General features: G+C 52.0%; 2 protein-coding genes across 8 annotated transcripts in view; both read right to left on the bottom strand.

Annotated features, from left to right (window-relative positions):
• Igdcc3 (immunoglobulin superfamily DCC subclass member 3) overlaps positions 1 to 17,826 on the bottom strand; it is a 43,297-nt gene extending 25,471 nt beyond the window's left edge. For both annotated transcript variants that reach the window (XM_052712318.1, XM_052712328.1), the window contains exons 1-2: positions 17,712 to 17,826; positions 14,462 to 14,767 (exon numbers count right to left, since the gene is read on the bottom strand). In XM_052712318.1, coding sequence (XP_052568278.1) covers positions 14,462 to 14,767; positions 17,712 to 17,826 — 421 coding nt within the window. The remainder of the gene's footprint in view (positions 1 to 14,461; positions 14,768 to 17,711) is intronic.
• Positions 17,827 to 21,571: 3,745 nt separating this feature from the next.
• Positions 21,572 to 26,433, bottom strand: part of Igdcc4 (immunoglobulin superfamily DCC subclass member 4) — a 37,902-nt gene continuing 33,040 nt past the window's right edge. For all 6 annotated transcript variants that reach the window (XM_052712298.1, XM_052712265.1, XM_052712274.1 and 3 more), the window contains 4 exons: positions 26,269 to 26,374; positions 25,544 to 25,772; positions 24,843 to 25,007; positions 21,572 to 24,388 (listed from right to left, as the gene is read on the bottom strand). In XM_052712298.1, the coding sequence (XP_052568258.1) occupies positions 23,972 to 24,388; positions 24,843 to 25,007; positions 25,544 to 25,772; positions 26,269 to 26,374 (917 nt within the window). In that variant the 3' untranslated portion in view covers positions 21,572 to 23,971. The remainder of the gene's footprint in view (positions 24,389 to 24,842; positions 25,008 to 25,543; positions 25,773 to 26,268; positions 26,375 to 26,433) is intronic.

Genomic DNA, 26,433 nt, shown 5'->3' with positions numbered 1-26,433 from the left:
TCTCTTGGTGGGGAAGGCTGAGGTCTGAATTCACTAGGCCAAGCCCTTCTCACTGGACACTTGCTAATGATACCTGTGACCTTGGAGGGAAGGCCCTTCAGAGACCTGAACAGAACAGTGGTACGTGAGTGGGTGCTTGTTAAGACTCTCAGTGACTAGAATGAGGACTAAAGGGTGCAGTCAGAGGAAGAGAGTTGGATAGAACTCTTCTATCGTCTTTGAGCTAAAAGCAGCCAGACACAGCCACCATGGACTCTGGATGTAGAGACTGAGAAGGTCACTGAGGGTGGGCTAGGGGAAGCCACTCCTGGAGCCCTTGGAGATAAACTCAGTGTCTTCATTCACCCACCCCATCCTGTCTGTGGGGCTCCAGAGGGCAAGCTCATCACAGCAGGCATGGTTTCTATCTTCTCACACGGGACTCCCAATTCTATCCTCAGGTACCAGCTCCAGGCCATGCTCTGAGGCTGCAAGAAGGAAGGATCCTCTCTTCTGTCCTCTCCTGTGTCTGTTCTACAGACCAGAGGAAGAGCTGAGCCATACACACCTGTCCCAGAAGGACTGAGCCTTCTTAAGGCCCCCGAAGGGCAAAGCTGTTCCCACAACCCAGTGGATCCTCCTCAGAATGATGTGGTAAAAGCAGTAGCTTGGTGGTACGTGCTTGTAATTCAGCAGCTAGAATTGTCTCCAGAGCAACAGGGCTGTGGCTCGGTTGGTAGATCGATTGCCAGCACGCAGGAAGTCCTGGGCTTTATAACCCCAGCACTACATAAACCAGATATGGGGGCACGTGTCTATAACCCCAGCACTCTGGGATCAGAAGTCCATGGTTATCATTGGCTGCATAGTGAGTTCAAGGCCAGCCTGAACTCACTATGAGACCCGCTCTCAAAAAGTTAAAATAAAATAGTACATTCAATTAAAAAAAAAAGCATCATTTTTATCTCATAAAGTCTTGATGCCAGAAACATCACACCAGGTTGCTTGTTGTAGTATTAATTTTGGCACAGTTTGATGGGAAAATGATTGACTTAGGAAGCAAAGTCAGAGGCAAGGGAGGGGACAGGAATATCAAATAGGAACGATGCTGGGCTGTTCCTATATAATGCCATCACTGGTGATCTGAAGCAATAGGAACAGCATGTCCTAACGCAACCTGCAGGTGACACTACATTAGACAGGGCTTCTCCAGGGTGACAGAGGAGTGTGACATAATTATCAGGGATCTCAAGAAAATCAGGGTGAAGAGGATTGTTGCAGAAAGAGTGTGACATTCTATATAAGATGAGATGTAAGAGACATGATTAAAAAAATACCCCAAAAGGAAAGGGAAAAGGAAGCCAGAATTGAAGACGGCAGAAAAAGATCCAGGAGTTGTTGTTTATCACTGGGTTCCAATTCTCTAAGGTCCTATTCAACTCTGGCTCTGAAATTAAAACTCAAATCCCATTTGACCAATCAGCACACGGGAAAGAGCATCTGGTCCCTTGCTGGTCTCTTGCTGTCTTCTGCCACAGCTCTATATTCAGGACTTGGGACAAGGTTCTCAGTTTCCAGGGCAGTGGTATGAGAATCAGACAAGTCAGAGGGGTGGGAAGAGGAGAAGGCAGGGGCAGTGTGAGCCTGCAACGCCAGAGGAGCTGTGTCCTTCCCATTCCAGTCTGGGCAGAAGCCCCCTCCATGTTTAAGTCTGCTATCCTGTAGCCTCTGAGACCTTTGATTCTTCCCTCCCAATTTCAAATTGCAAACAAATTGTCTAGTCCTGCCCTGTGGTCAGAAATCCTTGGCCAAGCCCCTTGGGAAGAGCAGAATGGGGAGGCCAAGGCTTACAGCTCTTCCATTTTTTTTTTTTTTTCTCTGCGGTTCCAGATTCCCAAACTGAGTAGAGGGCAAGTTTTCAGAGTTAGCCAGGTAAAGATGTCCCTGTTCCAAATGACCACAGCGGACTCCAGGAGCAGGGACCCTGAGACACTGGCCCCTGGACATCCAGAGCCAAGAAAGTGAAGAAACACACCATGGCACAGCCTTGCACACTTGCACACTTGTACACAGGTCTGTGGCTGCAGAAGTGATGCGTCAGCAAGGGTCTAATAAACTACAGAGGTGGGAGCGGCATGGAGGGCAGCACGTGACCAGCAGAGTCACAAGTGCTGGGACAATGCAATTACAAGCAACTCTGAGTCCAAGTGACTTCAGGAGTACTGAGCAGAATCAGAAGTAACAGTGGCTGGGGAAGACTGGAGCCTTGAGCACCATGCCTGTCAGCTGAGTCCCAATAGATACAATCTGTTTCGGGGCCTCTCAGCCACATCTACCCCCTCACTAGTAAGGACTCCTGCTCTGTACCCCTCCAACAGATACCTTTCGCTCTTCCCTACTGGGCAGGCTGCTGCATTCTTCAACGAGGCCAAGAGGGCCAGGGGACCTCTGTAGAATAGCAGGAGGAGTTGTTCATCAGGCCTCCAGGAGAGACTATAACCTTGGGCAGAGGTGGGCAGGTAACTCCTGGAAGCATTGGGCCACCAAGCCGGGGGGGGGGGGGGGGGGGGGGGGGGGACACGGACGGGGGGGACGGGGACTGGAGTTACCGCCTTGGCCAGGGGACAACAGTACAAGGACAATCAGCAGCCATAGCTCCTTCCTCCGGGCTGATTATGGCTCCTTCCCTGACACCCTCCTTCCCCTCCCCCTCCTGCCAGGACCCCTGGGGAGAAGGAGCCATCACAAACCAAGCCAGTTCCTCTCCTGTGATTTGTTCTGAATTTTCAAACAAAGAGTAATTATGACAGATGTGGAGCAATCAGCATCATTATGCGTGAGGAACAAGGAAGTGAAAGGGAGCCTAGGGACCCCGTGGGGGGGGGGAGGGGAATTTGTCTTCCCTCCTCAGGAACAGGCAACTCCCACCTCTACCTCCCCGTAGCCCCAGCAAACCCCCCAACTTCCTTCCCTCATGCATTCCTCGCTCTGCCCCAAGCCTTCCTGGGAGTTCCTAGCAGGGGCTCCGGGTAGGGGGAGAGGAACCTCCTAGGCCAGGGTTCAAAGCTGGTCTCTTCCCCACCCCCATGTGGCGTGGGTATCTGTGTGCACTGTAACAGGCTAACCTGGGTTCGAATCTCAGCTTCCCCACTTCCTGGGTCCCTTGCGCAAGTTAATCAATCATTCTGGACCCCCATTTTCTCATCTGCAAAACAGCCCTGGAAATACTAGTGGGACTGCTGTGGGAATTAAGTCAGTGAGCCCAGAGAGAGTTTATCACAGAGCAGCCCCCCATGACCGTGACTACATCTTCTATTATTATTAGCCGGTTCACTCAAGTGCCGCCGACTCATGGCCAGTCCCCTGTGTCCAGTGTGCTTTGGGAACTCATTAAGTCCTCCGCAATCTGCCACGGGTGTGTCAGCAGCCCTCACCAGAACTCCAGCCACGGCAAAAACAAAATAAAGACATACTCGTCCCAGTGTGTCCTGGGGAGGGGCACAAGGGACCATCCCCACCCTCTCTCTGAAGTAGGGGGCAATAAGGTTCTTGGTGAAGGCCAGAATTCAGAGAGGTAACAAGCCAGGTTTCCGAAATATCTGACATGGAAGTGGCTGGGCCAAGGCCTGAAGAATGGGATGGAGCGATGGGGTTGGGGAGACCTAGGTACAGGCTGCTCTGGTTCAGGCAGGGTGAAGAGTTGGAAGACCAGGCAGAAGGACTGAGAGGTCCTTGGGCAGGTCTTGCCCTTGAGACCTCAGTTTTTTGTTTATAAAAGAAACGTTTTTTAAATTTCATGTGTCTGCATGTGCTTCTGTATGAATGTATGCCACACGTGTGCCGGTGGCCCACAGAGGCCGGAAGAGAGTATTGGATCCCCTGGAAGCAGGCTTACAGATGATGTGAGCAGCTGGATGTGGGTACTAGGAACCGAACTCAGGTCCTCTGCAAGAGCAGCAAATGCTCTTAACCTCTGAATCATCTTTCCAACCTTGAAGCCTCAGTTTTTAAGTCTATAAAACCAAGTGTGGTGGCACATGTCTGTAATCCTAGCACCAAGATTGCCTTGAGGTCAAGGTCAGCCTGGGCTACCTAGGAAGATGCTGTCTCAAAAAAAAATGTAGCTAGATTCACTTTCAAGTTTCTTCTGGTTTCTCTTGGAGACTGGGAAGGCCACAGGGGTCCCAGTGGGCTGAGCATTTTAGGGTGCTTTTCTGCAGCATGTGGTTTGGGGAAGAGCTACAACTTGGTTCTCTCTCATGGTGGTCTGCCCCTCATCGGCCCCTCCTCTCCGTTTAGGTGGTCTGGTCTCCATCTGCCCACCCCACGTCCCCAGGGCCTCTTGATAGGCTCCACTCCCTCGCATTCCAGTGGCCTTGGGGGCAGCAGTGAGACCAGAAAGTCCAGTTTCTGCCCATTATCAATGGCTAGCATCTCTTTGCAACCCAACACCAGCATTCCAGAGAGCAGCCCAGGGCTGCCCCAGCTCTCAGTCAGGGTCAGTGTCCAGCTAGGAGGCAGCAAAGAGTGTCTCAGATTCCTCCCAGTAAAGGCCAGCCGCTGGGGAGGCCCTTACTTGTGTGTGTGGGGGAGCCTGTGGAGCCCTTCTTTTGGGGTCCTCTTTGAACCTCCTTCTCGTTGGCTCTCTCCAGAGGCCATCTGCTCCCATAGCAGAGGGTTCCCCGGGAGCACAGCCGGTTAGAGAAGTCACTGTGGAGGAAGGCAGGAGAACCAGCAGACCAGTAAAGGGGGAAAGAAGGAAGGGGTGAGGAGAAGATAAGGAGAACAGAGGGGAAGAAACTGGTCCTGGGGTGGTTAAAGGCACACACACCAAAAGCTGCCTCGGAGGAAGGCAGAGGTGGGTGGAGTTTGGAAGTTCCGAGCAGCAGAAAGGAGACTGAAATGGTGGTGGGGATGGAAGGGTGCAAGTCTCCATATCAAACTCCGTGGCCTGAACCAGGCTGTACTATGCCTAGGTTCAATGCACCTGCCCCTCTATCCCTTCTGGCCTTTTCCCACCTTCTCTGCCTGGGACAGCAGGTCCAAGAGCCCCTCCTTGTGGAGTGCATAGACTTCATTCCCCTTCCTGCTCTTTGAGAGCAGCAAATATCAGCGTTTTAGCAAGTCTTGGGACAGGGCAGCAAGCTCCGAAATGAGGGAGAGGTTTGGGGGGAGGGGGAGTCAGCACATGTCATAGGTTCACTAGGATGGCAGGCAGACTTGGGGAGCCACGGAATGAATGACTGTGGAGCTATGGCCGTGTCCGCTGGCTCACAGTCGAAGACCTCACCCTCCGAGTGATGACGCATGGCTCACCTGCTTCCTTCTCACTTCAGTCCATTAGGACAGGAAACGATCAACCCTTTACGGGGCCTGCACAGGCTCTGTAGCCACAGCCAAGCTATGCTGCTCATACCAAGAGGGTGGAGAGATGAACCTAGACCTTCCCCCCCCCCCCCCCCCCGCACCCCCCGCCACCACACACACACTCACACACATGGCTACAGCTGGAGAAACTGAGGGTGTCATAGGTTAGCTGCACACAGGGCAGACGTTTTTTTTGATGGAATTACTCAGTACAGTGTAAACAAAGACAGGAGGGAGCTGTTTGGTTTGCCATTCTGGGTACCTTTCTGTTCCATTCACTTTTATTAAGGGAGTGTAAAATAACCGTCAAGCTACTGTGCGAAAGTCTCTCTTCAGGACACACACACACACACACACACACACACACACACGCACGCACGCACGCACGCACATGCACACCAGCCTGCAGGGTCTCTAGAGAGGAAAGAGAAAGGCCATACAAGTAAGCCAGGAGTGAAAAAGTCCTTTCTCCCTAGGGGTGGGAAGGGGGCAGAGGGTTAAGGGGGGCTGGGGGGCTGTTTCATTTGCAGGCTGCAAATGCCTCTCCTATTCACGGGCCCACATTCCCAGCCCAGGCGCCTGGCCACTGACAATGCGGGACAGGAACAGAGAAGATTTGCACATTGTGTTTAAGGGGCCAGCTGGCTGCCTGTGACAGTGGAGCCAAGGTGTGGGAACCAGAGGCACTCAACTTCCACACTCGAGTCCTGCGGGTGGGGGGTGAGGGGGGGCAGCCCAGAGCCCTGCTCAGAGCTGGAGGCCTCCCTCCCATCAGGCCAAAGTGCCTGGGGCTGCAGGACCCATCCAGCCAGAGAGGAAGGTTCAAGGCAGGAGATCCAAGACCCTACAGGGAGAATCAGGCAATCGAGTGTGAGTCACACCCCATCTGGTGGGGCAGACAGAGCTTCGGTTCTTCTGGAGAAGAGCAGACACCCATGATCCTGCCCCATGTGAACACAGTGTACTTTCAGGCCCATTCTCCACGCGCATGGGCTCTGTTCTTTGGAACTATGCTATCAGCCTATCAGTTTAAGAAGGGGGGGGTGTGGGGGGGGACGACACGTACTTTGGGCCCAGAAGGCCACATGTTCATTTAGTTTTTACTAAGCTCCTCAGGCAGGGGATGTGAGAAATACAAAAAAAAAAACCGAGAAGCCCTCCAGGAGCTTAAAATCTAGCTGAAGAGACAGATGGAGTGTGCAGCTATAAACCAGTTAGTTAACAATGCAAGCAGCCATCACCCAGGGGAAGGGCTCTAATCAGAATGCCACAGACCACAATCGTTCCCACCATAGAAGAAAAGGAAAGAATTGCAAGTTAGATGACTCGGGAGGAACTGGATATGGTAAGAAGGGCAAGAATGGACTGGGGAAAGTTCCAGCAAAGGCAGGTCTGTCCTGAGGACCTTACAGCAGAGACAGGCCTGGACCACACTCTCTAGTGACTTGTTTGTTCAGGCACACAGGACTCCTGGGTCCCAAAAGGGCCTTTCCACTTCCCTTCCCTTTCTATCAAAGCATCTCAAGAGTACCAAACAATGGTCCACATGTGGGCTTAAGAGACAGCGTGGTCAGTAAAGTGCTTGCCTTCCAAGCATGAGGACCTGAGTTCAGTCCCCAGAAACTGCTTGTAGAAAAACAAACAAACAAACAAACAAAAACCCAAAAAATGAGACATCAGTCCCAGCGCTAGGGAGGTGGATACAGGCAGATCCCTGGAGCTCCCTGGCCAATCAGTCAACCCTACTTTGAGAGCTCCAGGCTACGGAGAGACTCTGTCTTAATAAAACAAGGTGCACTGGGTGTGGTAGGCCATGCCTTTCATCTCAACAGTAGAGAAGCAGAGGCAGGTGGATCTCTATGAGTTCAAGTTCAGTCTGGTTTATACAGTGAGTTCCAGACCAGTCAGGGACACAGTGAGACTCTGTCTTAAAAAAGCAAAAAAAAAAAAAAAAAAAAAAAAAAAAAAAAACCCAAGGTGGATGCTACCTACAGAATGACACCCAAGACTGTCCTTTGGCTTTTACACTCAAATGCACACACACCCACACACCCACCCACACACCCACACACACACACACACACACACACACACACACACACACACACACACACGCACACGCAGGTGAGGCATGATTGGCAGGTTAAAAGGGGCTGACCCTCATCCATCTGTCACATCGTGATAGGGTGAACTTTCAGCAGGAAGTACGTCTATGTGTGGACCCTCACCCACCAGTTGATATTTTAGCTGCAGAGCCTGCTTCCTGCCCTGACAGCAACCAGATACATGTTTGAAAGGCAGCGAGGGACATTTCCTTGGATCTCCTCAGCTAGGTTGCCCTTCAAAGACAGTAGGAAGGCTTTGGTTCCACTAAGCCTGGACAATCAACTATCAGGTGACAGAGGCCCTCACAGTTAGTGGGCACAGTGCCAGGACCCACTTCCCCACCACCCATCACCTTACTCAGGGCCCTGTCCATACACCGAACCTCCCACCAAGTGGAGCCCCGGGAGCTTCTGCCCATACTTACTTCTCTTGGCCCCCACCAAACCTAGTTCCAGATCCACACAACCACCAATCGTGTGGAAAGGGGATCCAGAGCTGCCCCCCACCTGCTCTCTCTCACATACACTGAGAACAATTCAGCTCTCAGAAGCAGAAAACTAGAGCTGGCCTTCTCCCTCTTATGATATCCACTGCTTTACCTAGGAGTCTGATCTCTGACTTGGGGTTTGTTTTTTTGTTTGTTTTTGTTTCCTTTTTAAGACGGGGTCTCACTGTGTGTCCTTCCTAGGAACCACACCACATCTAAGACTGTAGTCACAGGTCGGAATAATAATAGTTCACATTGTTGATTCCTTTTTTTTTGGTTTTTCGAGACAGGGTTTCTCTGTGTAGTTTTGGTGCCTGTCCTGGATCTCGCTCTATAGACCAGGCTGGCCTCGAACTCACAGAGATCCACCTGGCTCTGCCTCCTAAGTGCTAGGATTAAAGGCGTGAGCCACCACCGCCCTGCTGTTGATTCCTTATCAATAGTCAAAAGCACTGCCTATGGCCTGTGCTGAACTGTTCGTGCACATAATCCTAGGAAATCTGGGGCTCCAAGAGGTTAAGTGACTTGCCCAAGGTCCCAGAGCCAGTGAGTAGTGGAGACTAAGGCCACCCAAGGCCACCCTGCTCAGGTCTGCTTGCTGTATCAGCCCACATCTGAACTCACTGTTAGGACCGCCCAGCCTGCTTGAAAAGCATCAGCTGGCATTAGTGGACAATGCCTACCACTACCCAGGATGCTTTTGAGCTTCTCCTAGATGTCAAGCCCTTTATTTCACTACCTCAGAAGTGTTCCCAGGGCTGGAGAGATGGCTCAGAGGTTAAGAGCACTGACTGCTCTTCCAGCGGTCCTGAGTTCAATTCCCAGCATCCACATGGTGGCTCACAACCATCTGTAATGAGATCTGGTGCCCTCTTCTGACCTGTAGTCATACATGCTGTATACAAAATAAATAAATAAATCTTTATGGGGTTTGGGATTTAGCTCAGTGGTACAGCGCTTGCCTAGCAAGTGCAAGGCCCTGGGTTCGGTCCTCAGCTCTGAGAAAAAAAAAAAAAAAGTGTTCCCAAAGCCAGACACACAGAGGGGGTTACAGCCTTTGCCCAGGTGGGGATACAGTAGCTCAAGAAGGTTAAGTAACATTTGCGCAGGGCTTCTGATCCATGTGTGGCAGAGCTGGTTCAAACCAACCCACAGTTTTCTCTGCCCCTGAAGCCTTTGTTCTACTTCAGTAGGCCACCCACAGTTTCCCAAACTATAGATTATGATGTGAGATTACGACGTGAGACTGGGTAGCCCCTCAGAGTCAGCTGTGGGTCACCTGCATTGCTGTTACCTGGATTCTCATTAGATGCAGAAATCAGGGCCTTGTTTAGATATTTAGATTCAAAATCATATCTTATCAAGATCCCCCCACCCTGGGGGGTTGTCAGGATGGGTTCAATTTGGGGAATCCTGCTCTTGACCATAGTGTGTTTCTCTTCCATTCCTCCAGGAGCCTGGGACCAAGAATCAAGAGGCAGGATGGAGAGCTTCTACCGGAGGGCAAAGAGCTAGGAATGGATCCCTTACTAATCTCTACCACCTGAGCATAGGCCATCCCCCCCTTTAAAATTTTTATTTTATGTGTTTGGGTGTTTTGCCTGCACGTATCTCTGTGCACCACCACATCTATGCCTGATGCCCAAGGAAGCCAGGAGAAAGCGTTAACCTCTCTGGGACTGGAGTTCCTGACAGTTGTAAGGTGCCATGTGAGTGCTGGGAACTGAACCTGGGCCCTCTGAAAGAGCTACAGGTGCTCTTAACCAAACCACTGAGCCATCTCTCCAGCCCTGAAATCATCCCTTTTTGAAGTAAACCAGGCACAAAAATCTCAGAACTCAGCAAGAAGGAGTCAATGAATGCATGTGTCCCCCCAGAGGGATAGCAGAGAGTGTCTGTGGTAGTTAGGCCGGGAAGGGTTACAACGGAGCATGGAGCTCCCAGACCCCTGGCCTGGTAGGTTTACATGGAGCTTTCTCTAGATGAATGCCAACAAGTGAGAAATCCCAGGCTGGGAGTGCAATCAGGCAGTTGGCTTCAGCTGGAGATCACCTTGAAAGGTGTTTGTCTGTGAACAAAACATGGGTTCCTGAGTGATTCCTGTTTGTCAGGGAGAGTTTAGGATGCCCTGGTCCTTGTGGACTCTCCTTCAAGGTAGGATGATATATACCTTGTGCCGTGGCCCAGGAGACTCGGCCAAGGGAACAGGATCTCCACATCAGCAAGTCTCGGTTTTCAACCCTCACACTATTGGCCTGGGAGACAGCAAGCCCGAGTCCAAGAATCCTGAGACCATGAATAGATCACAGAACCTGAGCTGCTGTATCCCAAACTCAAGTTCCGAGGATAAGCCAGCCTGCAGCACAGCCTACCTTGGGAAGAATTCGGTTCAAGGACAGCATCTGGAGTGGTCAGAGTGGCCTCTGGCCTAGAACTCTGATGTCCCAGCAGACCTGCCTGTGAGCAGTATGAGCATGCCACCCCCATGGGCTCACAGGAGAAGCAGGGCCCTACGGGCTCCTCACACCTTTTCATGAAGCCACCCTCCCATGTCTCACAACATCCGCAGAGCCTGTGGGCAAGGCCAGGGTGGCTACCCAAGGAGGGACCTGCGGCTGATAATCAGCTCTAAAGCTCCAGGGACATTAACCTGTGAAGTAAAAAGATGGAATCACTTACACAGTTGCTCGGGGCCAAAGCAAGTCCCCACCGGGCACAGCCTTAAGGAGGGGAGGGGAAGACTACCTCAGACTAACACTCAGAGACAACGCCCTTAGCTGTTCCTGGGACCCCAAGAATTAACCAGGCCAGCTCCACCCACAGCTCAATTCCTTACATTGCTAGAGTTGAAAGAAACCCTTCCAGCCTTAAAACACGGGGAGGTGCCTAATCTCACTGCAACTTGATAGGCCATGTTTGGTTGATCCAGCCGCACACCCGTGAGGACCTGGGTTCGAATCTCTAGAACCAATGTAAAAAGCTGGGCCTATAATCCCAGGGCTGGGGAGGTGGAAACAGCAGGAACCCCGGGACTTGCTGGCTAGTTGGTCCAGCTACATCAGTGAGCTCTGAGCTCAATGAGAAACACTATTTAAAAAGTAAGGTCGCCGGGCGGTGGTGGCGCACGCCTTTAATCCCAGCACTCGGGAGGCAGAGCCAGGCGGATCTCTGTGAGTTCGAGGCCAGCCTGGTCTCCAAAGCGAGTTCCAGGAAAGGCGCAAAGCTACACAGAGAAACCCTGTCTCGAAAAACCAAAAAAAAAAAAAAAAAAAAAAAAGTAAGGTCAATCGTGGTTAAGGAGGACACCTGACATCAACTTCTGTCCTCCATACATGTATGTACATCCCCTCATACATGCACACACATGAACATGTGCACACATACAATGAGACTGATAGAATGCTAACTTAGTATGTTCAAGTCCCTAGGTTTGACTCCCAGCATGAAAAAAAGAAAAGAAAAGAAAAATTCATCTACCATTTTTCCCCTTCACAGCTCTTTTCTCTTCTTCTGAAGTTTTACCTCCCAGGATCTTTTGCTGGACCCAACAGGCCTCTATCTCTCCTCACTAAAACTGGCCGTGGCATTGTGGAAGGACTCATGACCATAGCCCTTACCATCACTGCCACACAGAAGGCTGTGGTGGCCCCTCTGGGAAGCTGTGTCATGCTGGCTGTGAGGCTTCCCAGAACATCATCCCTGTACCCACTGGCACTGCCAAGGATGTGGGCAAGGTCACCCCAAGCTGAAGGGGATGCTCACTGGCATGGCCTTCCATGTTCCTACCCCTGGCATGTCTGTCGTGGATCTGACATGCCACATGGAGAAATCTGCAGTAACATCAAGAAGGTGGTGAAGCAGGCTTTGGAGGGCTCACTAAATGGCACCCTGGGCTACACTGAGGACCAGGCTGTCTCTTCAGTCTCTAACAGTAGCTGCCCACCCATCCTCCTCTGATGCTGGGGCTGGCATTGTTCTCAAGAACAACTCTGTAAAGCTCATTTCCTGTCATTCCGATGACAATGAATGCCGCTACAGCAACAGGGTGGTGGATGGCTTACGTGGCCTCCAAGGAATAAGCAGCCTTGGGCCATCTACCTGGAAAGAGCAGAGAGGAAGAGAGAGGCCCTCAGCTGCTGAGGAGTCCCTGTCCCAAGTCAGCCCTGAAACTCTGAGTACCTCCCCTCACAGTCTCCAGTCCAGATCCACAGAAGGGGAGGGGCTTAGGGAGCACTACTCTCTTGAACACCATCAATAAAGTTCACTGCACCTGCCAAAATAAATACAATAACATAAAACGGACCGTGGAGATAGGCAGTGTTGTCCTGGGAAGCTCCTCCCACCCTCATTCCTCCCATTCCCAGACTCCAGGTCTTCCTCCGGCTCCCAACCTCCACTCACACACCCGGCCATCTGCTCAGAGACTGTACCAGTCTCTCTTTGCCTGGTGAAGAGGGTCAGGGCCAGGGGTGGCTGAGCCAGAAGTGATTCCCATCTCAAAGTCCAGGGCTGCTTCCCAGCAAGCTCCATATGGGGGCCTGGATCAGCCTTCCTCAGAACAAAGGGGCATCTTCAGCCCAGCACGACGGCTCCTGCCTGGAACAATTCATCACTCACCAGCCCGCTCACAGGAACAGTGCAAATGTCCTCTGGGCCAGGAAGGAACTTGTCAGCGTTCACAGGGAAGGAGGCAGCATGCCATAGGAGTTAAGTGGGAGGGTACGGAGTTCAGGTTGCCAGGCTGCAGCCTGGCTCTTCTGCCTCCCAGAATGTCACCACTGAATCCCACCCTCCTCCAGGCCCAGATTTCTCATCTCTAAAAGGGGAACGTTAGCAAGTGTCTCCCTCAGGCATCAAGGTTCAATGGAATAAGTCACATAAAGCGTTTTGGGTGCTCAGCATGCAGCACGTACCAAATAAATGCTGGCTAGCACTGTTACCAAAGTCAAAGCAGCCTTTCCAGGGGACAGCTGCTCCCCAGAAGCACAGAGATTTAGGATGGAGAACACTGTTCACTGGCCTCTCAACTCTGCCATTTCTCAAGAGGACTGTCTTTTCTTCCTCCTTCCTTCCTTCCTTTTCTTCCTCTTCCTCCAATAAATCTCTCTTCCTCTCTCTCTGGTTCGAGACAGGATTTCTTTGTGTAACAGCCCTGGATGTCCTGGAACTCGCTCTGTAGACCAGGCTGGCCTTGAACTCAGTGATCCACCTGCCCTTGCCTCCCGAGTGCTGGGATTAAAGGCGTTTGCCACCAATGCCTGGCAATCTCTTCTCTTTTTTTTTTTTTTTTTTTTTTTTGGTTTTTCGAGACAGGGTTTCTCTGTGTAGCTTTGCGCCTTTTCCTGGAACTCGCTTTGGAGACCAGGCTGGCCTCAAACTCACAGAGATCCGCCTGGCTCTGCCTCCCGAGTGCTGGGATTAAAGGCGTGCGCCACCACCACCCGGCTCTCTCTTCTCTTTTTAACATCTATTGATTGAGTGATTTTGTGTGTGTGTGTGTGTGTGTGTGTGTGTGTGTGTGTGTGTGTGTGTGTGTAGGCTGGAGGTCAACCTCAGGTATCTTCCTCAGCAACATTGTCCACCACGTTTTTTTGAGACAAGGTCTCTCACTGGCACCTAGGGCTAGCCAATTCAACTGGGCTGGCTGGACAGTGAGCTTCAAGGATCTCCCTGTCTTCACTTCCCCGGCACTAATTACAGGCTGCTGCTACCACACTCAGCTTTTTACAGCGTTGTGGGGATCAAACTCAGGCCCCCACACTTGTGCAGCAAGTGCTTTTCCGACAATTTCCCCAGCACCACCGACCACAGGTTTTTGCTGTTGTTTTGTTTTTAAAGAGAATTATTGACAGGTTTGAGAACTCTATTACTGGCATAGTGAAGTCTTATCCTACTCAAAATTAACCTATAGTTATAAATTTCATGTTATTAAAATGTTGTTAAACTCTTTGAAAATCTAAGTACCCCCTTAAAATAAGACAAGTTTTTCTTTTCTTTTCTTTTTAAGATTTATTTATTATGTATACAGTGTTCTGTCTGCAGCCCAGAAGAGGGCAACAGATCCCACTAGAGATGGTTGTGAGCCACCATGTGGTTGCTGGGAATTGAACTCAGGACCTCTGGAAGAGCAGCCAGTGCTCTTAACCTCTGAGCCATCTCTCCAGCCCCAGGCAAGTTTTTCTATGTTTAAACACCAGAACATATTCAATGGACCAGGATGCTCACGGTATGACATACAGGTGAAAACCTTGATACCCTGAATGAAGACGTGGATGAGGCCCCACCTCCAGCCTTGAGTCTTTGGCTACAAGCTTGTCAGTTTACATTCCAGTCACTAAAAAGAGCACATGACATAACTGTGCCACACAAAGTCACCACTGTGCCACCTGTCCACTGACCCAAGCTAGAAAATGTGTTCTTCTGAGCTTCACAGAATGGGCCTCCTCCCCGGCTCCCGTGACATAGAGTGACCCTCGTCACCAGTCTGATCTACGCAAAGGGAAAAAAGGGACATCTACTTACTTGCGGCCTGGATACGAGCCTTCCGACTGACCAGCAGCCCAAAGCGGTTCTGCGCCACACATTCGTAGTCACCCTCGTCTGAAGGGCTTCCTCCCTGCTCCAGCCTGAAGTGGTGGATCAGCAAGGACCCATTGGCCAGGAGGGTGGAGTGGGTGCCCTCGGGCAGCTCTGCTCCATTCTTCCTCCAGGAGACCTGCACTGGAGGGGTTCCCTCCACTTTGCAGCCCAGCACTATGGGTTGTCCAGGGACCGCAACAGCATCATTTGGCTCCACAGCAAATGCCAGTTCAGCAGAGTGGCCCAGACCTGCATCGGGGAAGGAGAAATGGAAGGAAAGGAGAAGTTAACATGACATGTACCTACAGCCAGGAAGAACGCCATCCACGGAGATTTCAAGTTCGATGGTTCTCTGTACCCATCACATTCCTGTGCTGTGTCTTCAGCCTTGACAGGAATCCCTACTATACGCAGAACTCTTATGTGTTACAAAGTGCCATCCTGTGCAGTATTTTACTTGACTCCAACCACTGCAGAAAGGTGAATGCCATTTGTACCACTGCTTCTTTCACAGATAAGAAAACTGAGGCCTCAAGAAGTTAGGGGACCTGCCCAGGGCCTCACAGTTGGTCATTGCAAATCTGAGCCTTGGAAGGCTGGAGAGATGGCTCAGTGACTAAAAGCACTGGCTTCTCTTCCAGAGGGCTGAGGTTTGATTTCCTGCCCCCGCACGGGGACACAACAACCATCTGCATCCAGTCCTGGGGGTTTAATGCCCTCTTCTGGCCTCCATGTGAACCAGGCACAGAAGAGACAGACAGACATGCATGCAAGCAAAACACCAGCACACATAAAATACACCAAAATAAAAAAAAAATCAGAGTCTCAGCTAGGCACACGCCTTTAATCCCAGCACTCGGGAGGCAGAGGCAGGTGGGTCTCTGAATTCGAGGCTAGCCTGGTCTACAGAGTGAGTTCCAGGACAGCCAGAGCTACACAGAGAAACTCTGCCCCCCCCCAACCCCCCCATCCACCCAAAAAATCAGAGTCTGAAAAGCAAGACCGGTCGGTGCCAGCTCCCGGCTGCCACCCTTGCCGTCGCTCGGCACAGGCACTGAAACCTCACAGGCTTTCGGGATGTGACCTTAAAATTTTCAATGTATCCTGGCGACCCCTCGTCAACTATTTAAATGTGGTTTGTGACATGATTAACAAGAGAGCGCTGCGGAAAATTAAAATCACTAAAGCGAGGCCAAGGGCTGGGAATGCAGCTCAGCTGGTAGTGTGTTTGCCTAGCATACATAAAGTGTTGGGCCCCAGCACTAAAATCCAACACAGTTGTAATCCCAGCACTGGTGAGGTGGAGGCAGGTGGATCTATGAAGCAGGGACGCATTTTGGCCATCCACATACAAGGGTGACAAAGATGCTCCCTCACTGTGAATAAGAAAAAGAAAAAAAAAAAAAGCCTGGTGTGGTGGCACACACCTTTAGTCCCAACGCTCGGAAGGTAGAGGCCAGTGGATCTCTGCGTTCGAGGCCAGCCCGGTCTATAGAGTGAGTTAGGCGTTCCAGGTCAGTCAGGGCTACACAGAGAAACTCTGTCTTGAAAAACCAAACCAAACCTAAAAAGTAGAGTGAGATAGTAATAAACTGGGTTTCCATTTGCTGGCGAAACTATCAGAGACCTGGTCCAATGCCTGGTTGGGAGAAGCAGGTATGGGCCCAGTACCCAGTACTCAGGGTACAGGTTAGGCTGTGTGTGGCCTGTGCTCTCCCCCTTACCCAGGGCTCTGGGTGTTGGTCCTTTGGCCTTTGTTATAAGGAGAGATCAGAAATAGTAAACATCAATATAGATATCCTAAATTTAGCAGAAAGTATGTGTGTGTATAAAATCTTCACTCCCAGTTAACTTCACTGCTCCAGCAGGAAAAAATGAGTGTGTGTGTGTGTGTGTGTGTGTGTGTGTGTGTGTGTGTGTGTGTGTGTGTGTTGGTGCCCAGGAGTGAATCAGAGCCCGGGCAAAAGGAATATGCACTTATATCCCACGGGTGACAGCTAGTCTTTCAAGCAAGCAATTTACCAGATCGGCTATGACTTCACTCCAAGAGGAATGAGTCCTCCTTGTCTGCCAGCATAGAGCCCCCTGCTCACATTTCTAGGGCCTTGCGATCCTGGACCCGGGTTCTCCCTTACAGACTCAAGCCCTTCCCTAATGAGCGAGACCTAGTCTTGGGGGGAGGGGGGTCTAGGTATTGCCTCCACTCTAGGATAAGAACAGTTTAAGACGTTTGAAGCTCACACTCTTTCAAATCCCTCGCATCCTCCACACACCCTAAGTTTGAGCCGCCTCCGCCTCCAAGCCAGCCCCGCTGAAGCCACAGGGTATAAAGTTTCTCCTGGGTGAAGAGCAGTATTTTGCTTTTTGGTAAGGAAGGAAAGGAAAGAGAATAGTCTAAATGTGTGTCTGCGAAGGACTTGAGAAAGAGGAGGACCTAGATCCACATCCTTCTTGGGTGATGTGAATCTTTTACAGCCACCGAGGAAGTGACGGGTGGCCCCGCAAACCCAGGGCAGGGACTCCTAGAGAGCTCCCTCGGGGAAGGGCGGGGCCCTGGGCAGTGCGGCTGGCAGGCGCTTGCCCTGGGCGACATCATCTCTCCTCCAGCTCTCCGGGCTCTTGGTAGGGTCGCCCTCTCCGCCCACCGGGAATCTTTCTTTCCTCTTCCTCGTATACGTCTGGACCCGGTCCCACCTCCAAACACTGTTGGGTGTTGGGGAGTGGGGGGAATGATGCCTTCTCAGTCCCGTGCAGGCGCGCCCCCATCCCCGGACCCCGATCTGCCGCTTCCGGCTTCGGTTGCCTCTGGTTTCTGAGGGTCCTCCAGCCAGCCCAGCTCTGCGCACCCTAACTCGCTCTCCTCGGTTGGGACTCGTCCGCTCATTTTCCTCTGGCTGGTTTCCTTCAGCCCCCAACGCCAGCCTGTCTCCCCAACTCCCGCTTTGCCGCGCTCTCAGCTCCTCGGTCCAGAATTAGGGTCTAGCCCTGGACTTATCCCGAGTCCCCGAGGCCCAGGGAACCGACCCCCCACCCCTCTCCCGAGGTTCTGCCCCCCCGCAGTCCTTCCAACCACAGGTAGCCTTGCCAGAGTGGCTCTCCCTGTGCCCACAGCGCGCTGTCCCGCCTGGTCTCTCCAGCACGCGCTCCTAGCGCAGGTCCGCCCCTCTCTCCTGGGTTCTGATCCCCGGCTCACCCCGGCTTGGCGCGGGCAGCGGCAACAGTAGCAGCAGCGGCAGCAACGGCGGCAGGAGCCGGGGCCGGCGCAGCTCGGGCGGGCGGCGCGGGGACGCGGTGCGCGGCGCAGCCATGGGGCTCTCGGTCCGCTGGGCTCGGCGACGCGCGGCGCTACCCGGGGTGGGGGCCTCTCGCGGGCTCACAGCGCCCCGCGGGGCCGGCGCCGGGGCCGGGGCCGGGGCTCGGGCCGGGGCCGAGCCCGGGCGGCGGGAGGCTGGGGCCGCATGCTGGCCTTAGCGGGGAGCGGAGATCAGGGAGAGCACCGCTTGCGCCATCTTGCACCCACCGCGGCGATCTGTCAGCCGCGCCCGGGGTGCGCGCTCCGCTCTCCGCCCGCGCCCGCACCGCCCTCCTCCTCTGCCCGCCGCCCCCCTCCTCTCCCCTCCCCCAGCCCCCTCTCCCCGGAGGCCGGGTCTGGGGAACAAAAGAGCCGGCGAGCGCTTTAAGCTGCCGGACATTCCCGGCTGCGCGGCGGACGCGCCCCCTGCGCTTTGAACTGCAGCGGGAGTAGCCGGCGCCGACCCGGGCCGCAGCCTGGTATCCGCTCCTCGTGGCCGGTCCGGACTTTAGGATCTGGGAAAGTGAAGACTGAAGAGAGAGGGTCCGGGCTGCGGAAAAAAACACGCAAAGCTGAGGGGTTTGCTCTCCCCCACTTTCTCTGCGGGGCCCTCTTCCACAATGCTCAACTCTGTTTTAAAGACAATTCTCTTAAAATTGCTCAAAGTTGTTAGAAATTCGGTATTCCCTAGTTCCTGGTCCTTCTGTTCAAGGGATGGGTCGTGTCGCTACAAGACTGACTCTCTAGACTGAGGAATTGGGGCACCCCGGTAGATGACCTGGGAAGAGCAGCCCTAGCACGATAATAAGAGTCCCATAGAAACCCGAGACTCCACCCGGTTCTGCCGGCTGATCAGCCCAATCATTCTCACTGAGTAGGTCTGAAACCTGAAGACAGCAGTATCCCCCCTCAACTTTGTAGATCTTTAAAAGCAAAGGTCCAGCTAATGACCTGGTAACTGAGTAAGCACACTGGAAGTTAGAGTTGCCAGGATCATCTCAGTGCTGTATCTGATGTTTCACAGATGGGAAGGCAACTCTTAAGAGAGACATACGTATGTTACCCCACAGAGATCTTGAATCTTGGCCTTTCCCTGCTCTATACAACCACCCGGTGGGTCCAACTTAATGGGTGAGTTAATGAAAAATAAATCCTGGGGGCTAGAGACTTAAAGGTGGCAGTGTCTGCCTCACAAAGGTGCTCTGACAGGACAGGAATGGTAGAGCGTACCAAGTCTCTCTCACCTCTGATACAGCCCAGCCTGGCCTTGAATGCACTTTGTATCGGATGCCGACCGACCTTGGACTCTTTAATCCTCCTGCCTCCACATCCCAAGTGCTAGGATTATGAGTATGTGCCACAAGCTTTGGTACAGGAAAGTAAAGAAGTTCAGGCTTGGGGCTGATGAGCTGGTTCAGGAGGGAAAGGCACCAGTGGCCAAGCCTGACTGACCAGCCAAGTTCCATCCCCGGGACCTACATGATGGAAGGAGGAAAATGACACCCACAGCAAACTGTCCTCTGACAGCCAGCCACACTTGCTCCGTGGCACATGTACACACACACACACACACACACACACACACACACCACAATAAATAAATTAAATATATTAAAATTTTCTAGAGCCGGGCGGTGGTGGCGCACGCCTTTAATCCCAGCACTCGGGAGGCAGAGCCAGGCGGATCTCTGTGAGTTCGAGGCCAGCCTGGGCTACCAAGTGAGTTCCAGGAAAGGCGCAAAGCTACACAGAGAAACCCTGTCTCGAAAAACCAAAAAAAATAAAAATAAATAAAATTTTCTAATTTAAGAAAACGTTCAGAAGAGCCAGGCATAGTGGTGTAAATCTTTAATCCTAGCACTTGGGGGCCAGAGGCAGGTGGATCTGTATGAGTTTGAGGCCAGCCCCCCATAGCAAGTTCCCAGACAGCCAAAGCTACATAGTGAAAACCTGGCTCAAAAAAAAAAAAAAAAAAAAAAAAGAAAAAGAAAAAAAAAAAGAAAGAAAAGAAAAAACAACTAAACAAACAAACAAAAACCAAAAAACCTCACCGGGCAGTGGTGGTGCACACCTTTAATCCCAGCACTCAGGAGGCAGAGGCAGGTGGATCTCTGTGAGTTTGAGACCAGCCTGGTCTACACAGCGAGATCCAGGACAGGCACCAAAACTACACAGAGAAACTCTGTCTCGAAAAAGAATTAAAAAATTAAAAAACAACCCTCAAAACAGCAATAACAACAACATTAATTAATTAATTAATTATAAATAGATAGATAAATTAAAAACTCCTTCAGGTCTCTAGAAATCAGGTGCCTGTACACACACAGATCCGAATTAATATAAGCCAAAGTCTGGAGTCATGTGAGCAATGGAGAGATTCAAGAGCAGGGACCTGGGTCTGTCATTGCCACAAAAGGATTCATTGAGGAAGGGCCGGAGCGAGGCCTCTGCAGACAACAGGGAAGGTGGTTTTGAAGGAGGGGCCTCTTTGGGGCCTGAAGTCCCGGAATGCCCTCCTGCAGGCCTTGAATCATCAAGCACCCCTTCTTGGCATGTTCGGAACTCCAGAGAGGTCAAATTGCTGTCCTGAATTGCTGTCATTTTAAATTCATCTTGACAAGTGTTTAATTTTTCTTTATCACAACCCTTGGTCTGAGAGTGATATGCAAATAATGGCTATTCTGCTGCATGCAAAATGTGCAGTATCTCTCTGTGTGATCTGTCAATTAACTCTGAGCCTGGCCCACCAGCCACTTTGGGGGTGGTCCTGGGCATGACAGCCTCTGCTGGCTCATGGTTCCTTCCAGTGAAAAAGCACTTTGTAGGCTCCTTAAAGATTTCAGAGAAGGGCAGCTGTCAACTGTGATCCAGCGATGTGTGGAGTACGATCCGTGAGACTGTGTATACATGTGAGTTCGTGGATAGCAAGATATTTGTGAAGATGAGCATGCAGATGTGAGCCGAAGAGTGGACTGACAGCAGGCACATCCTAGGAGAGCAGTAGTGTGGCTCAACACATCTGTGGGCCCCAATGTATGTCAAAATTTCAAAAAGTTGGCAGGCGATCTGATACACTCTGCCAACCTCTCCCTGCAGGCAGGCATGTGGTGCACATGTAGACATGCAGGCAAACACTCATGACACATGCTAGGTGTGCTCATTCTCAACCACACGATGACATTTTCGGCCCCCTTGTCTTAATTTGAAGTTTGAAAAAAAAATAATCAGATTTGTATGTATGTGTCTATGAGAGTGTATGCTTGTGTGTGTGTGTGTGTGTGTGTGTGTGTGTGTGTGTGTGTGCGTGCGCGCGTGTGTTTCCTAAATGCCTACTGAGTGAGAAAAAGGCTCTAGTTTTTTTTCCCCCCTTGGGACCATCTTCCCTCTCAAAATTTACCATTTCCCGTCCTGGCAGGAAATAAACTTCCTAGACCAGCAAGACTGAGGAAACTCCAGTCATTCGGTTCTATAAAGAACATCCTGAGGCTAGGGGATGGCTCAGTGGTTGAGAGTGCTCACTGCTCTTGTAGAGGACCCTTGCTTGGTTCTCAGTACCCATATGGATGGCTCACAACTACTAGAAAGTCCAGTTCCAGAGGATCTGAAGCACTCTGGCCCCTGTGAGCACCTGCATACGTGTGGTCCACATAAAATTAAGCATGTGTATCCTGAGTGTGCATACACACACACACACACACACACACACACACACACACACACACACAATCTTTGAGGAAAAGTTTAGAAAAGAGAACAACATGTCTGGAAAATAGTTTATTAATTCATTATAGGGACAGATACATGATCAATGCCTTAGTGCAACACTAAAGACTATCATATTTGTAAGGAGGAAACAGGATGTTGGAAAATGCAATGAAATAATACAGCATAAACTAAGTATGAGTAAATAAGTGAGCATGTAAGTATTGAGTACACTTGTCATGCGTCAAGAAAAGGAAGATTTTTAAATGAGACTCAAAAGAATTTAAGGCATCCATGGCAAGCGACAAAGGGATTACTACCCTGTAAAAGGCCAATAGACTCCTTTCTAATAAAAGCTGCTGCTATGAAGACACAAACCGAACACTCCCCAGTTCCTCAGAACCCAAATCATACGCACTGCTCGTGAGTAACGGCTACTTTCTTATCAACTGTGAGTTATAGGCAGATACCAGATTTATTACTTATTTGCTTTTGAGAAACAATTTTCCACCCAACCTAATGGGTTATAAATTGTCTCATTTGCAGCTATTGAATTCAAACCAGAACCTCGGTGCCTGTTAAACAAGACCATGAGAAATGACTGTGGTGTGACGCCAAGAGCCGACTGCTGAAACGGCCACTTCATTCACGGCAAGGAAGAGAAAATCTAACCAGCAAAACAAAATGAGGCTTTTGACCTTCAGAGCAATGAAGAAGCAGCACAGTGGGGTTGGCCGTGGCCACTCTGAATGCTATAGAAGTAGTTCAAGTGACAATCCTGTTTTTAACGAGACACGAAACCACCATTAATAATCTTTAGTGTTATCATAGGCTGGCTGAAGAGGGAAGAGGAGGAGATGTAGGTGTCAAACGTGAGTGACACACGAGGGTAATAAACACAGATGCTTTCAGGGGCCGAGGAGGCTGCAACTCTGCTGAATGTATGTCAAAAACATAAAAAAAAAAAAAAAAAAAAAAAAAAAAAAAAAAAAAAAAAAGGGAAAGATACACTGGTTATTTCTAATTTGGCCCAGAAGCCAGAGTTAACACTTGATGTGCCAGCCAGTTAAAATAAAAAGACGCTCCGTGAGAGAGCCAAGATCCCACATTCTCCACTCCTGGAAGATGACTAGTAGATGGCCCGGCTCTCACAACACAGGAAGTACAAGTCGGGCTTGTCCCTGTGTGGTGAGATGACCTCAGGATTCAAACTTTAAGGAAAAAGAAAACAAAACGAACCAGCCACCCTTTTCCTGTGCACAGACCTCCCTTCTAGCATCTTGGAGGAAACTCTTCCCACTCTGCATCCAGTCAGGCTCAAGGGTCAGGGAGCTGAGCCACCGCTGCCCTGTGAACTCAATTCTCCTCACCCCCTCCAGCTTCAGCCAGACCGGGAGACTGCAGGGCAAAAGCGCACACCCGTTTTTCTGTGCACACGGGTGGCCTCTGGGTTTCAGTCCCTACCCCTTCTCGTGGCTTCCCTGGCGCAGCCTGGATTCATCACTTCCACAGAAAACCTACCCATCTCAATCCCACGGAGGAGGAGGAGGAGGAGGAGGCCAGGGCAGCCAGAAGCTCTTTTCCCAAATCTACCGGGAGTGGGTCATTTGCCCAGCAAGGGGGGTGGCAGGGGAGCCGTGGGGACCCAGGGGTCACACGATGGTCTGAAGCAGACATGAGGTAGTCATGTTGTTAGGGAAGGGTGCATAGGTTGAACCCAGGGACAAGACACACACGACACAATGACAAACATGGGCGACAGAGAGATGAGAGGCATCGCAGGGAAGAGAAGGCCCCCGGGAGAGGCGACACGAGGCAGATCACTAGAAGGGGTACAGAAGAGGGGACAGGGAGAGAAAGAAGATTTCCCAAACCAGGCACTTCCCATATTACAAAATTAGGTGCAGAGTTGCTCAGAGGAGAGGGGCGCTGAGCTGGGCTCACCCAGCCTTCTGGGCCGTAGGAGGCCGGCGGGGGGATGACGGCCATGCAGCTTGCAGGCTGCAACGCAGGCCTGCAGCATTGACTGGCACTACTCGGCTCAGCCCAGCTGACAGCAGAGGGGCTGGGGCTGTCTTCGTAGACACGGCATTGGAGACACTCTCAGAGTGTAATAAAAGGCTGGGTGGGCGACAAAGCCGCGATTCAAAGAGCCAGCACGGGTCACTGTTACACCGTCCTGCCACGGAGGATCATCTAGGCCACAGTGACTGCTACATAGGTCGAGGTTTCCCAGCTCAACCAGCACACACAGGTGGCTTCACATATGTCCATCACATGGAGCTCTGTCTCAAGTCCCTCCAGTATCACATATGTGGTGCAGAATATGGGGGAGTGAGTCAGGTTCTCCCCCATCCCAGCCAAAGGATCCTAAGAGGCTCCAAAAGGCTTGTTGGTATCTCCAGCACGCATATGTGTGGCCATGCATGTCATGTTCCTGAGCCATATCAGCCTTTTGCTCAGGGAAGCTGAGCAGAGGAGACAGGGGCCCTGGGGAGGCTTGGGCTGACTGCTAGAGGGCACAGGGCTTTGGCCTGGCAGCTTTTCCCAGGGACCTCCTCTAGAGTAGTGCTGGGCTGGAGCTCTGGGCAGGAGCAGGAGGCACTGGCTGCCTCTGGCAAGCAGGTGAGCCTCTCTGGCCCCGTGGTTGCCTCTTCGCACCCTTCCGGCTCCCTGCCTAGCCAGTCTGCTCCTTGAGACAGATCCACAGCCCCTGAGGTGGAGGGCAGAGCCTCTGTAGGCAGGGGTTCCTCAGGCTCCAGGTCTTGGAGGTGGAAGTCAGGACTTCCTTTGGATGCACCGAAGTCAGAGTGGACGATGACCTCAGCCTCCACCTGATTCCTGCAGGCTGGGGGCGGCTTCTTTCTCCCGTTGCTCTGGCAGAGCAGAGAACAAAAGGCCAGGTGAGCATCACTGAGAATGGTCATCAGAAAAATGGCCAACACATGTGGGGTGGAGAAAGGCTGACCCTCCTCCACTAGATAACACAACAAGGACTGTCCCACCTGAGATGGTCAGGCTCTGGCAAAGGCAGGAAATAGAGAATGTCACCTGTTGGCCTACATTCGGGCTTCCAGAAAGTACTAGATACAGGACCTCCATGAAGTGCAGGAAGGGACTGAATGTATGTGAGGGGTAAGGCTACCCTCGCTTACTCTGTAATTCTACTGTGGGCCACTTAGTTCCAGGTAAGAAGGAACTGTCCCCAAACTGGACTTCCTGTCACCTACTCCCGTTTGGAAACTACAAGGCCTCCTGAATACACTTCGGTCCCTGGGAAGGCACAGGGGGCCCTTCCCTCTTGCCTCCCCTTCCTCTCAGGACACGGACCTTTATGGCATCATACACCAGAGCCTGCAGCAAGAGGGTCTGTCCAGTTCCGGCTGGAGGCAGCAGAGCACGGGTCAGAGCAGGCCTAGGTCCGCTACCCTGAGGCAGCTCACAGCCTGCCCAGGAGCCTGTCCAGCTCAGCCCACCTGGCTGGGCCCAGGAGATCTGCAGAGAAGGAAGACGTCATATGCAGGGTCCAGGCCCGTAGACCCCTGCTATCTCCAGACAGGTTCCATGCTAGACCCCCTCCCCTAGGCAGGGGTGGGGACTGGGGTAGGGCGCATAGGAAGGGCAGTCATAACCCTAACAACACGTGATAGGCAAAGCCCGAGGCTGCCAAGCCTGGTGGACTCTTCCTCATCGCAGAGTAAAGGGGGACTGACTGTCTTCCTGGTCAGGGTGTGCCACCACTGCAGCTCCCAGAGAACCTGGCCTATGAGGTCTTACCTTATCCTGGGCCCCGCCCTACTTGGCCACCACCAAAGTGATCAGGGAAGTGAGGAGAGATCTGGGTGTTCTGAGTAAATACAGCTCTGGTGCCCTCCCAGGTGAGAACAAGGCTGGACATGGACAGAGGCTTCTCTGGCAGGCTCAGGGCCTGGTGTATGTCTCCCGGTCAGAAGTTGTGCTCGGTCGCCCCCTCGTGTTTAGTTTGGGAATGGGTCCATGTAGGCCTCCGTCCTACCGGGACTCGGTCTCACCTTTCTCTTGGAGTGGCCCCGGCAATCTGAAACGCTGCCACCCATAAGGCTGTGCACTTCAGCCTTCTCTTCCATATCCGAGGGTGGTGGGGACCAGTCTTGGGGGCGGGGGTGCACGAGGGACTCCAACTCATGGGCAGAAGGGAGATTGGGGGGCCCAAGCCGCGCTCTGGAGTACAGTGCTGGGTTCCCAGAGGTGGCTGTGGAGGAGAGCCCTGGGAGGGCTTCCCTGCAACAGGACAAAACGGTCAACAAGAGTGGATTGGGTTTCCTGGTATGGCATATGCAACCAGAAAGGTGTGCAGCCAGTGTAGTATTCCTCTACTGTCTGCCCAGCCTGACCCCTCAAACGGCACCCTTCCTGGTTTGGAGAGGTGGGGCGTCTCCATCCACACTTCTGGAAGCCCACAGGGTGGCTCTGCCTGCTTTTGCTGGGGTGGGGAGACTGGGGCTCCCCTAAGTTCACCCCACATTCTCATGAGAACGGTGCCTCAATTCTTCATTTCAGAATGCTAATAAATAAATAAATCATTGAGCCGTTTTTCGGCTGCTGAGGGTGGAACCCAGGGCCTCACACAGGCTGGGCCAATGTAGCACTGAACCCATCCCACTTCCAAAGCCCTCACTTTAATGGGGTTCCACGTGCAGCAGGGAAGTACAGACTCCCTTGTCCACTCTGCAGCCTTCCTGTAAACCCTCTTAGTCCTGATGGGTCCCCGGGTCACCTGTGGGAGCTCCGTCGTAGGCCGGCACACATGCAGGCCAGGAGGCAGAGAAGGCCCAGGCAGACGCCCACGATGATGCCGGTGACAGAGTGCACATCCAAGGAGTCTGGTGGGGAGGACACAGCAGTTCAAGGACAGAAGGACACAGCGCTAGTAAGTCCAGAA

Source organism: Peromyscus californicus, unplaced genomic scaffold (assembly GCF_007827085.1).
Source record: "Peromyscus californicus insignis strain IS unplaced genomic scaffold, ASM782708v3 Scaffold_11__1_contigs__length_118956290, whole genome shotgun sequence".
Lineage (NCBI taxonomy): Eukaryota > Metazoa > Chordata > Mammalia > Rodentia > Cricetidae > Peromyscus > Peromyscus californicus.
The sequence above is the reverse complement of the archived record's forward strand: the minus strand, read 5'-3'. Positions and strand labels throughout refer to the sequence as shown.